A 13,444-nucleotide genomic window follows, 5' to 3' on the forward strand; every position below is an offset into this window, starting at 1 on the left:
CTGACATATATACACTACCATGCGTAAAATAGCTAGCTAGTGGGAACCTGCTCTAAAGCACAGGAAGCTCAGCTCAGTGCTCTGTGACGACCTAGAGGGGTGGGATGGGGGCGTGGGAATGAGGTCCAGGACGGAGGGCATATAGGCATACATATGGCTGATTCACTTCATTGTACAGCAGAAACTAATACAACATCGTAAAGCAATTATACTCCAATAAAAAAAATTTCTAAAAAATATTACGTATCAGAGCTCAAAGACATTCCCAAATGAGGACTTTGGTCCACCCTCTCCCCGGAATTATGAATGAGGGAAAGAGGGGGTGGGAGTAATAGTCAAAAGGACTCCACACCTTCTGTTCGAGACGTCCATTACCTCCAGTCAGGAGATGTCGCTACACTGGGGCCGTTGAGTGTAGTGGTTACTCTCTGGTGTCAGACAGAACTCAGTTAATATCCTGCCCTCACCACTTATTTGCTATGTGACCTTGGAGAAGTCTCTTAACTCCTCTGAGTCCCTGCAGTTTCCTCTGTATTTGCAATGTAGGCAAAGCACAGGATGTCCTTGGTGCTACCATGAGTATTCAGTAGCACGTTGTGAGGGAATTCCCTGCCATTCGAGTGGTCAGGACGCCGAGCTTTCACTGCCGAGGGCCCGGTTCAATCCCTGCTCGGGGAACTGAGATCCTGCAGGCAGCGCGGCCAAAAACAACAACAACAACAACAAAGAAAACAAACCATATGAGGCAGAGCCTCTGTGAACAGGGTGAGACATGCACAGGCTCCCAGAGGGAGGGGCGTGTCTCTGTTTCTCTTTTTCACTGACTGTTCCCTTTTCCTGGAAGGCTCCCCCTCAGATCTCCACAGACCTCCCTCGCTCACTTCCTTTAGGTCTTCCCTCAAATGTCATTTCATGACCTTATTAAATACAGATTTCCTCTCACACTCTGCTCTCGTCCCTGCTTCACTTCTTTCATTTTCCGTTATCTGATTTTACCTAACGTAATACATAGCACATGCCTTATCCCCGTGTCCCAGACAGGTACTACCTTGTTCCTCTCTCCAGTAAAAAGCCCCATGAAGGATTGTTTCACGTCTTTTCTTTTTTCAATGCTTTCTTCCTGGCACCTTGAGCAGGGTCTGACCCAAAGCGGGGATGGGAGGGCAAATAGGTACTTGGTGAATGAATGAAGGCATTTTTCTCAACCCCACCTGATTTCCCTGAAGTACTGGTCACAGCTCAATTTCATAGCACATCCTCCTATTCCTGGGTCCTTGTGCGCCTGACAGTCAGAGAGCAGGTCGGTGCAGGCTCCCGACCTCCCCCACGCTGTCTCTATAGGTACCAGGTGGGGAAGGGTGGGGAGCAGCTGGTGTCCTCTCTGAATTCGCGAGTGTTTTGCCTTTCTCACTCTCCCTCCCACCCGCAGCAGCACCCCTGGACCTTCTGCCGTCTCCTAGACAGCCTCCCTCTTGGAAGTTCCAGGCTCTTCATGGCAACACCTCCTACAGGTGCCTTTTCCCTCTACTCCCTGTACTGGGGACTCTGCCAAAAAGGAAGTCCCTCTGTCCCCTCCCCACCGCAGTCCTAGATCAACCTGGGCACCGGCGCAGGAGACCCGCCGTGTGGGGCTGAAGCTGCCCCAGCCCTGATTTTGACTTCCTTACTCACTTTCTTGGAGGTGAAATGGGACATGAATCCATGTCAGTTTCTCTTTCCCTGAGCAGCTCACAGGGCTCACAGGCCCCGCCCCGCTCTGGGCTTTCCCAGTCCTCGCCTCCCCTATTTCCAGGGTCAGCCTCTAGCTGTGTTTTCACTTTTCCTACATCAGCTGGGATTGCCCAGCTGCACAGGCTAAAAGCTGCGCCATGGAACTCAGGCAGGAATTCCACCTGAGACGGAGCTGGAAGTTCAGAGACGAGGACAGAGCAGCGAGCTGAGATCCAGAGGAGGAGGCTGAAGTCAGAGACGCCGGACGAGACTGAGAGACCCCAGGCGGCAGCCTCAGAGCCCACACTTGATCCCCATCTGCTGCAGAGACCAGAGAGCAGGAATGAAGCTGGGTCAGCCCCTACATCATTGTCTGGGACCCTCGCCTCCCCAGAGCCTCCCCCCTCCCCCCCGCGACGCCCTCCCTCCCCTCACCTTCTGTCCTTCCTTAACACAGACGTGGCCCCCGGCTGCAGGCTGCTGCTGGTGCTGATGACCGTGGCGCTGAGCAGGACAGGAGCGGTTCCTGTGCCCTCACCCCTCGGGGCCCTCCCAGGTGCAAGGGGCTGCCACATGGCCCAGTTCAAGTCTCTGTCCCCACAAGAGCTGCAGGCCTTCAAGAGGGCCAAGGATGCCTTTGTGAGTCTCTCCCGACCCCTCCTGCAGTGGGCGACCCGCCACCCCTCCCTCTTGTGCTCCCAGGCTACCTGGGCTGAAGGTGGGCCTGCCCTCCCCGCACTGGGCTGACCTCCACCCTCCCCGCGGTGGGCGATCTCCTGTCCTCCTGGGATGGACCTGCCTCTGCGGTCCTTCTGGAAGTCAACCTCCCGTCCTCCTGTTGTTGGCCATCCTGCAGTCTCCCTGGGGTCTTCCCTCTGTCCCTCCCCCCATGGGCTGACCTTGCCCTTGCTCTCCAGGAAGAGTCGCTCTTGCAGAAGGACTGGAACTGCAGCTCCCGCCTCTTCCCCAGGACCCGGGACCTGAGGCAGCTGCAGGTGAGTTGGGAGAGTCAGGCCCGCCTGCCCTCACCTGCTCGCCCTGCTCCGGCCCTGCAGGTGGCCCCTCACCTCCTCCTTCCCTCATGTCCTCCTCTCCCTGCCCTCCCCACCCGTCCCCTGACCCCTTCCCCTCAGCCAACCACATCGGCTCTCACCTGACCCCGACTTTCACCTTCCACTGTCCCTTCCTCTGTCCCCCTCACCTGTGCCTCCTCGCCTGTTCTCGCTCACGTGCAACTCTCACCTGTCTTCTGTCTCCTCCTCAGGTGTGGGAGCGCCCTGTGGCCTTGGAGGCGGAGCTGGCCCTGACACTGAATGTCCTGGAGGCTACGGCTAACTCATCCCTGGATCACATCCTGGACCAGCCCCTTCACACGCTGCACCACATCCACTCCAAGCTCCAGGCCTGTGTGAGCGCTCGGGGCACCCGGGGCGCGTCTGGGCTCTGGCCACGTGTACGTGCCCCTCTGTCCCAGGCCCTGCCTCACACCCTCAACACCACCCTCCTCTGCCCACAGGTCCCAGCTCGGCCCACAGCAGGCCCCAGGCCCCGGGGCCGCCTCCACCACTGGCTGCACCGGCTCCAGGAGGCCCCGAAGAAGGTGAGCGACCGGGGAGGGGAAACCGATGGCTGGGCTCAGCTGGGAGCCCAGACGTGGGAGCTACTGAGCCATCCCCCTCTGCCCCCAGGAGTCCCGGGACTGCCTCGAAGCCTCTGTCGTGTTCAACCTCTTCCGCCTCCTCACCCGGGACCTGAAATGTGTTGCCAGTGGAGACCAGTGTGTCTGACCCCAGAGACCCACCTGCAATGTGTCTCAGCATCTTCGATATTATTTATGTGTCAAAACCCTTTTTTAATTTATTGCCTCCAAATCACTATTTTTATATTTATGTGTGTAATTTCTCAAGCTCAGACCCCATAAAATTTTTATTTTTCTACTTTTTATAAAAACTGTACAAATAAACGATGAAGAAAAGATGCTCTTTGTGGTGTGGGACTGTGTGTGTGTGTGTGTGCGTGTGCGTGTGTGTGTGTTGGTTTTTCTTTGCCGCCATAACAAATTCTCACAAACTGAGCATCACGACACAACACAAATTCATTATCTTACGTTTCTGCAGGTCAGAAATCTGGGTGGGCTCAGCTAATTTCCCTGCTGTGGGTCTCACAAGGCTGATCAAAGTGTCGCTGGCTGGATTGTTTCGGAGGTTCTGTGCAGGATCCTCTTCCAAACTCATTTAAGTTGTTGGCAGAATTCTGTTCCTTGCGCTTGTCAGACTGAGATCCTTTTTCCTTGCTGGCTGTGAGGGCCCATCCTTAGCTCTTTGCAACTTCTTTCTGGTCCCTGCACATTGACCCTACATCCCAGAGTCTGTAACGGTGAGTCAAATCCTTCTCATGCTTGGAATCCCTCTCATTTCTCCTTCTGCCACATTTCTCTTCTACCTCCAGCCTGAGAAAGTTCTCTGCTCTTAAGAACTCGTGTGTTTAGACTGGGTCCCCTCAGGGAATCCAGGATAATTTCTCTCTTTTAGAGTCCGTAAATCTTAATTACATCTGCAAAGTCCCTTTGGCACGTAACAGGGGATGTTCATAGGTCTGAGATTGCGGGTTGGCATCTTTGGGGGCCATAATTCATCCTCCCACAGTATGTGTGTGACGGTATGATGGTGTCATTAGATTGCATTGTTATAAATAAAGTAATATTAACTCCAAGTGCCTTAATAATGAGAACATTTATTATTGTACAGGATGAGAAATCTCAAACAGCAGGGTCCATTTAAGCTGAGCTTCCAGTATGGCTCCCAGATCACAGGTAGCCATTGTGCACTTGAAAGGTAACTAGTGCAAGCCGAGCTGTGCTCTAAGTATAAAATATCCCCCAGAATTTAACGACTTCTTACTTTTCTTATCTTTCTTTTTTCAGATGTTGCCTGCCTCGTTTCTCCACTGTATGCTTACTATGTTTTCTCTTTGTCGTTAATAAGGATGTGGAGAGAGTTTGGGACCATGTAAATTCCCGTTACTTCTCAAACTCTGACCCATTCATTTTAGCATCCATTGTTGAAGTTTGCCTTACGGTTACTATTATGACCATTACCAAATAGTGAGCCTCTCATGTCATCATTCTTTCTACATTTCTTACTCGACATTCTACTCTTAGGAAGAGCTTTCCTCCCCTTCCTGATTCATGTATTTACCAATGGCTTTATATCAACATGGACTCATGAGTTATTATTTTATAATTGTAGTTCTTTACTATCATTTATTGTGATGCTCAAGTTGTCCCAGATGAGGCCAATGGGAACCTTTTCAAGAGGGCTCGTGTCCTTTTGATGTGTCCCCATCATTTGTTGAGCACCTCCTCGCTTTCTGGTATCAGATTCCCAGGCTCCTTTTGTAATTATCCTGCCTCATCTCTGTAACTCTGGCCATTTCCCCAAGGAGCTCTGGTTCCTTTTAGTGGAGAACAGTATTTAGAAACCAAGACCTGGGTGAACTGATTGCTACAAGGATATCATTGCTTCTATACTCTCTCAGTGGATAGAGCTAGGAAACAGATGTGTGTACATACAGAATTTTTATTTACTGTTTAAAAGATTTTAAATCATTAATAATTTTACATTGATTGTATATTTAAATTATATTTTGGGTATACTGGGTCAAATAAAGTATATTTTAAATTAATTTCATATATATTTTTTAACTTTTTAAGCATGGTTACTGAAAATTTTAAATGGTGTGCGTGGCTCACATAATATTTATACTGAAGTGCGCCAGTTTAGAGAGCGTGATGTCATAGTAGAGCCAGGGTTTTTCCATCTGGCTGCTCCTCCAACCTCAGTGTATCAGTACTGTCTCCCCTCATGGTGATAAGATGGCTGCCACAGCTCCAGCCATCACACAACCACATAATTGTCTATAAAGCTGGATGGCAGAGACTCCAGCTAGCTGTCTCTATATCTGTTATCCCTTCTTCCTTTACCTAGTGGATTTAAGAGTGCTCTACTAAAGACAACATTTTCCAGCTTTCCCTGCATCTATGGCACTATGTTTTGGCCCATGAAAATGAGTGAAAGCAATCTGAGCACCTTATGAGTTGGTCCTTTAAAGGAAATGGCAATGCCCTCCTCGTTTCCTGTCTCCACTCTTGCTGAATGACAGAAATGAGAGCAGCCATCTTATTTTGCCAATTTTCTAGGATATTTACAGTGGATATAGAATTCTGTGTTGACAGCTTTCTTTTTCTTTCAGTACATGAAAGATTCAAGGGTAATTTATATACGGACTTAGGTCCTCTTTCTCTGGGGCTCCCTCCATATTAGGATTTCTCCTCTCAGTTTCCAACTACTCTTGCTGCCCTGAACTCTAGGGTCTGATACTTCAAGTCAATGACAGGTTTTCTGGGCTTCCCTGGTGGCGCAGTAGTTGAGAGTCCGCCTGCCGATGCAGGGGACACGGGTTCGTGCCCCGGTCTGCGAAGATCCCACATGCCGCGTCCGCGGCTGGGCCCGTGAGCCATGGCCGCTGAGCCTGCGCGTCCGGAGCCTGTGCTCCGCAACGGGAGAGGCCACAACAGTGAGAGGTCCGCGTACCGCGAAAAAATAAATAAATAAATGACTGTTTTTCTGCTTGAGTTCAAGCTGTCCCTTGCCACACGAACGGAGGTGCGTCCTCAGAGGAAAAGCCATATGAACTTGATCTCACATAGTGTGTTCCATTGTTTTTTTTTTCCTTCAGCTTTAATGAGATATGATGGACACATAACCTCACCTAAGTTTAAGGTATACCACATGTTGATTTGATACATTTATATGCGGCAAAATGAGTACCACCGTAGCATTAGCTAACACCTCCATCCATCCCATCACATAATTCTCATTTCTTTTTTGTGGTGAGAACATTTAAGATCCAGTCTCTTGCAGCTTTCAAGTATAAAATGTAGTGCTCTGATGAATTTTACACCTAAGTAACTGACATTTTAAGACGTGAGAGGAATTCCCTGGAGGTCTAGTGGTTAGGACTCAGCGCTTTCACAGCTGTGGGCCGGGTTCAGGGAAATAAGATCCTGCAAGCCATACGGAGTGGCCAAAAAAAAAAAAAAAAGACATGAAACCTCTACATCATCCTGTGCCTTTTTCAACTCAATTCTTTCTACGACATAGACAGTCACTAGTCTGCTTCTGGCTGCTGTAGACTAGTTTTTCCTGCTGCTCTACAAATTCATGTAGTGGGAATTATCCAGAATTATACACTGTGTACTCTGTTGTGTGGGTTCTTTTTTCTTTCACTCAACATATTGGTCTTGAACTGCATCCACGTCGTGTATATCTTGTTTTTTCCTTTCACTGCTGAAAAGTATTCCCTTGTATGGGAATCATTACAAATCATATATGACTTTCCGTGTCTGGCTTCTCTAAGATCTTTATGGCGAAAAAGAGCCAAAAGAATTAGAATTGAAGCTTGTGGAGAGAGCTTGGGATTCCAAAATGGGATAGAGGCAGTATATATTAGGGTCTTGGCAGTAGCCAGAATGGACCATTTTGTGGCCAAGAGAATGGTCTGTGACAGCCTTCAAATTGCGCCACCTGCTGAGTTGGAAGGAAGGTATTGGAAGATCCATATAAACTAGAGATGCAGGGGAGGTACCATCAGGGGACCTGGGAGGTGTATCCATATTTCCCTTGGAAGAGCTGATCTCGCCTCCCACCTCAGATAATGGCTGTTGAGCTTCTTGTTGTTCTGACTGAAAATCCTCAGTATTTGCCTTTCTTGAGTTTTGCTCTACGATTCTTTTTTTTTTTTTTTTGCGGTACGCGGGCCTCTCACTGTTGTGGCCTCTCCCGTTGCGGAGCACAAGCTCCGGATGCGCAGGCTCAGCGGCCATGGCTCACGGGCCCAGCCGCTCCGCGGTATGTGGGATCTTCCTGGACCGGGACGCGAACCTGCGTCCCCTGCATCGGCAGGCGGACTCTCAACCACTGCACCACCAGGGAAGCCCCGCTCTACGATTCTTGAACCAAACCTGCAGGACTGTTGGATGTATGTCCATTTTTGAGGCCATTTCTCTCTGAAGGCTAGGGGTAGGGTATGGGTTTTTATTGAAAAGGAAGTTCAAATCTGCCAAATGTTTCTTCGTGAACATAGATCGTTTCCTTTTTGGATGCTTCTGGTACTTTCCTTTTGAAAGGTCGTCTGGATCTAACACCCTGTAATCTAGCTGTGCTTCCATGCTGTGGTCTAGTAATAAGCGAAAAAGTCCATTCTTTATTTTATTTTTGGCCATGCCGCTCGGCTTGCAGGATCTTAGTTCCCCGACCAGGGATCGAACCCGTGCCCCCTGCAGTGGAGGTCACAGTCCAAACCACTGGACCACCAGGAAATTCCCAATGTCTTCCATTCCTTAAAATGCTGAATCCCCTCCAGCTTCTGCCTGTGTCTGGTTTCTCTCCAGTGCCTTCAAATAGTTGGGTTTTTGTTTTGTTTTGTTTTGTTTTGTTTTTGCGGTACGCGGGCCTCTCACTGTCGTGGCCTCCCCCGTTGCGGAGCACAGGCTCCAGACGCGCAGGCTCAGCGGCCATGGCTCACGGGCCCAGCCGCTCCGCGGCATGTGGGATCCTCCCGGACCGGGGCACGAACCCGTGTCCCCTGCATCGGCAGGCGGACTCTCCACCGCTGCGCCACCAGGGAAGCTCTGTTTTGTTTTTTAATATTTTGTTCAGAGTTGGCAATTGCTGTCTGTGGGGAAGTAAGACAGCACCCTCTCACCTGTCCATGCCGTGCCTTTCTCCTCCTCCTGTTTTCCCTCAGGTGAGTGATTTTTCACCTGGGGTCTCTCCCATGGTTGCAGTTGGATGTCAGCTGGGATTTGATTGACCTGAAGGCTTGACAGGGCTGGAGGGAGCTGATGGCTCACCCACAGGGCAGCTGTTGGCTGGGAGCTCAGCTGGGCATGCTGAGCAGGGCACTTACAGGCGGCTTGTCTGCCACCATCGGCTGAACCTTGACCCACCCACACTGGGTGCAAGAGGCATGGATTCTTTCCCAAGACCAGAACGAGCTCCCTGGATGCAGTGACATTTCCGTGGGATGCATGGCCACAATATCTTTCAAGGTGGTCAGCAGAAGACTTCATTCCTGGGTTGCTTTGGTCACTGACCCCCACATACCATGAACCAGTCTGACATAATTGCCTGGGCTCCTCTGACCATTACAGGCCTGGTCCTCTAATGTGAATCCCCAACGCCTTTTGGGGATTTTATAAATCTGTCGCTCTTGGACTTCCCCACCTGAGCAGGTCTCGTTCCCTGAGGGATTTGGGGATCACAGATGTCAAAGTTCCCAGTTATGATACTTTGGTTCCTGCTGTTTATGTGTCCTCGTGTTTGCAAACCCTGTACCTCTGGTGTCAATCTTTTCTCCCGGTGTCAATTCATTTTCATTATCAGATGGTGTTACACTTACTAGTGGGAGCAGTCATTCTGAGACAGTGTGACTGGAGGAAGCCCAACTTTGAACTCAGACCTGAATTTGATACCCAGATGGAACATTCATCTGCTGAGTGACATTTAGTAATATATTTGCCTTTCCTGGCCTCTAGATTTCTTCATCTGAAAATACCTTAGGGATACCTCTCTTTGAAAGGTTCATTTATTCATCCACGCAGCCATTCAGTCATCCATTCATTATATACATGGACAGTATTTCCTAGCTGCCTGTTATTTGCCAGTATTGGGAATACAGAGCCACAGGCCCCTCTCCTCGGGGAGCTTCAGACTGGGGAGGGAGCTGGTCATTAAAATTTGAAGAACAGAAAGGAGGCCAGTGTGCTGCAGTCCAGAACTCCACGAAGAGGTGGCTAGGAGTGAAGTTAGACAGGTAGATAGGGACCAGGGCCTTGGATGTCTGTGAGATCTTCAAGCACTTGGATTTTCCTGGAAGATACACAGGCAGTCACTGCAGAGTTTTAAGCAAAGAAGCAACTGCTCCAGTTTATGTTTCTAAAAGTTCAGGCCTCATAAGTGGAGAGCACCCAGGAATGCCTAAGAGTAGAGGAGGGAGTTTGGGTGTGAGATGATGGTGACATGCATTCACATAGACAGGTTCTTCTGTAAATTAGAAACAATATACGTAAAGCAATTAGCATCTCACCTGGTGGACAGAAGTATCTCAAGTACGATAAAGGAGACAGTATGGTTGTAGTGGTTAAAAATGCAAGCTCTGAGGTCACAGAGATCTTAGAATCCCAACTTCTGCTCGCTTAGTTACTGCATGACCTTGGGCTAGTCAGTTAAACTTTTAGTTTCCCATCAGTAAACTATATTATAATATCCTTCGTCACTGGGTGGTAGTGGGAATTAAATGTGGTAAATCATGTCAAGTACCAAGGCACAGTCCCTGGCACAACCTAAGGACTCGTTATTAAATCAATCTATCACCATTAAAATTTTTTTCTAACATGTGAACTGTCCAAGAAGACAGGAAGCTTTATCCTAGGGCCCTAATCCCTAAAATGGATAAAGGAGACACGGTAGTTGCCAGCCCAGCAAAAATCTCTCACGTCATTCTTTGTGGCACGGCCCTTCCCCCACGTCATTCTTTTTTTTTTTTTTTTTTTTTTGCGGTACACGGGCCTCTCACTGTTGTGGCCTCTCCCGTTGCGGAGCACAGGCTCCGGACGCGCAGGCTCAGCGGCCATGGCTCACGGGCCCAGCCGCTCCGCGGCACGTGGGATCTTCCCGGACCGGGGCACGAACCCGCGTCCCCTGCATCGGCAGGCGGACTCTCAACCACTGCGCCACCAGGGAAGCCCCCCCACGTCGTTCTTGACTGACCTAAACCAACCTACACGAGCCCTCTTGCTAAAGACTCCTGTAGGCTTGGCTCTGTGTCTGCGTCAGCCAGGATCCCCGCAGGAGACCAAATGGTCAAATGGGGTAAGGGAGTTATTTAAGCAACAAAGTACAGATGTGGGGTACCGTTAGGGGAAACCAACACAGGGCAGCATCTGGGCCCACCCAACAGCCGGAAGCTATCACTGTTCCTAAACCACCAGAAGGGGCCTGGGAGGGAGCGGTTACCAGTCCCCTGACAGAGATTCTGGAACATCACTGCTGCCAGCCCACAGCCCATCAGGGAAGTAGGAGAGTCAATACCCACCTGCTCTCTTTTCCTCTCTCCAATATTCTGCTAACACCTCCCACTGCTGAACCCAGCTGGAAGACAGAAGGCAAGGGAGTCCCAACTGATGTAATCCACATTCCCGGACCTAGAGCAGAGTGGAGAGTGAATCTAGAGGGAAAAGAGAGGACATGTTTTCAGACTTCCCTGGTGGTCCAGTGGTTAAGACTCAGTGTATCCACTGCAGGGGGGCACGGGTTTGAACCCTGGTCAGGGGACTAAGATCCCCTCGTGACGCACGGCGTGGTCAAAAAACAAAAGGAGAGAGGACGTGTTTCACAGTGATCCAGTTGTCCCATGATTAGGGGAGTTTGGCTTGCGGGGAGGTGGATGCTCTAAGAAAGGTTTTGTTTTTGTTTTTTTTCTTTCTTTCTTTCTTTCGGCTCTGTTGGGTCTTCGTTGCTGCGCGCGGGCTTTCTCTAGTTGCAGCTAACGGGGGCTATTCTTCGTTGAGGTGTGCAGGTTTCTCGGTGCGGTGGCTCTCTTGTTGCGGAGCATGGGCTCTAGGCGCGTGAGCTTCAGTAGTTGTGGCTCGTGGGCTCTAGAGCACAGGCTCAGTCATTGTTGCACACGGGCTTAGTTGCTCCACGGCATGTGGGATCTTCCTGGACCAGGGATCGAACCTGTGTCCCCTGCATTGGCAGGCGGATTCTTAACCACCGCGCCACCAGGGAAGCCCTCTAAGAAAGGTTTTATGGTGTTTCATGCGGTAGGCTGAAAAATGGCTCTCCCAGAGATATCCATGTCCCAATCCCTGGAACCTGTAAATGTGACCTTATTTGGGGGAAAAAAAAAAAGGATTTTTTAGATGTGATTAAATTAAGTTTTTGAGATGGGATTATCCTGGATTATCAGGGTGAGACTGAAATGCTATGGCAAGCATCATGATAAGAGAGACACAAAGGGAGGGAATTCCCTGGCGGTCCAGTGGTTAGGACTTTGTGCTTTCACTGACAAGGGCCCGGGTTCGATCCCTGGTCTGGGAACTAAGGTCCCTCAAGCTGCATGGCCAAAAAAGAAAAGAAAAGAGAGAGAGAGAGAGAGGGAGATTACACACACAGAAGAGGAGGAAGGAACATGACCAGGGAGGCAGACATGGAGGATGCAGCCACAAGCCAAGGAGTGCCGGCAGCCACCAGAAGCTGGAAGAGGCGAGGAACAGATTCTCTCCTAGAGCTGCCAGAAGGAGCATGGCTCTGCTAACACATTGATTTTGGCCCAATGGTCCTGATTATAGCTTTCTGGCCTCACAAAGGCGAGAGAATAAATATCTGTTGTTTTATGCCACAAAATTGGAGGTAATTTGTTACAGTAGCCATGGCAAACTTATACAGTTCACTACAGAGACCAGGACCAATTCTGGTTAATGTCTGCAGTAAAGGATTTATTATAGGGTGACAAGTGGCTTACAGAAGTGTCAGGAAGGTTGAACAAATAGACTCTGTGTTGACCATTCAGGTATAACTTTAAGAGCCAAACCATAAACCAGAGCTTTTCAAAGGCCCACTTCCTTTCTAGGATCAGGATCCTGACTGCTTAATTAGGAATTGGCTTCCACTGCCATGATCAGGAAGGCCACAGGCCACACACCAGGGATCTGTCACAGTTATGGGACAACTGCCATCTGGAAACTGCTATGATCAGAAAGACCACCACAAAAAAGCAGACACTTCCATGGGGGTAGAGCCAGCAGAAGAATGGCCTCCACCCCTCGTCCATCATTCAAATCTTGTCTGAGTGCATCTGGTTGGAAGAACCCAAATGTAAGGCAGATCCCAGCTGCACCGGAGTCAGAAAAGTTGTTTTAAACCTTTCAGCCCCTGCAGGCAGGACGGCGTACAAGAGGGAAGTTGAAGTGAATGCAGAGCATCAACCTACATATTCAAGACAGGGTTCCTGGTTGCTAATAGGACCAGGAGATCCTTCCATCCCCTTCTTACCCTAGACGTCGCTGTATCTCCATGTGATGCCTGGAGCTGCAGCAGCCATCTTGGGACCATAAGGATCTGAGGACAAGTCAATTGTCTAAGACTAGCAGATCAGAGACAAGGAAGGAATCTAAGCCTTCCATACTTCCTTCATCTTCAAAAATTCATTAACTACCCTCCAGAGCCACCTACATTTAGATTCCTTCATTGTGATGAAATACATTCTCCTTAATGCTTAAGCCCAGGTGAGACAGTGTTTCCAGTTACTTGCAGCCAATGCCTCCTGGTGACCTCACACAGGCAATCTTTCTGTGTGGAAATAGAGGGCCTCATATAAAACAGCAGCATTCTTTTATGTAAAAATTTACCAGTTTGCATCTGCCCATGTACTAGTCACTGGAGTTTTAGTAATGATAAGACAGACCCTTCCTTGTCCTTGTGGAGTTTCAGACATTCTTCTTTATCCTTTAAGGTCTAACGAGATCCCCTCTTCCTCTGAGAGGCGTTCATTGGCTCCATCAGTAAGTCACATTCACCTTTCTTCCTACACACTTTGCACCCGACACATACTGAGTGTATGAGCTCTTTCTTAATGTGGCCTCTGAGTCCTCAGAGGGCTGAGATGGTGG

At 49.5% G+C, this 13,444-nt stretch overlaps 2 protein-coding genes across 2 annotated transcripts; one reads left to right on the forward strand and one right to left on the reverse strand.

The window, feature by feature from the left end:
* Positions 1 to 2,053: 2,053 nt before the first annotated feature.
* Positions 2,054 to 3,497, forward strand: LOC309976317 (interferon lambda-3-like; the record flags this gene model as incomplete). Its single annotated transcript, XM_082861896.1, has 6 exons — positions 2,054 to 2,063; positions 2,168 to 2,349; positions 2,628 to 2,705; positions 2,975 to 3,118; positions 3,227 to 3,310; positions 3,399 to 3,497. 6 exons carry the CDS (start codon positions 2,054 to 2,056, stop codon positions 3,495 to 3,497), a joined length of 597 nt encoding a protein of 198 aa, XP_082718022.1.
* A 3,635-nt stretch (positions 3,498 to 7,132) lies between these two features.
* DPRX (divergent-paired related homeobox) lies at positions 7,133 to 7,939 on the reverse strand (the record flags this gene model as incomplete). Its single annotated transcript, XM_082861897.1, has 2 exons — positions 7,133 to 7,591; positions 7,712 to 7,939. The coding sequence occupies 2 exons, from the start codon at positions 7,937 to 7,939 to the stop codon at positions 7,133 to 7,135; spliced, it is 687 nt and encodes a 228-aa protein (XP_082718023.1).
* Between the last annotated feature and the right edge of the window lie 5,505 nt (positions 7,940 to 13,444).

The sequence above is a fragment of the Leucopleurus acutus genome (genome assembly GCF_964270905.1).
Source record: "Leucopleurus acutus genome assembly, chromosome: 20".
In the NCBI taxonomy this organism is placed as follows: domain Eukaryota; kingdom Metazoa; phylum Chordata; class Mammalia; order Artiodactyla; family Delphinidae; genus Leucopleurus; species Leucopleurus acutus.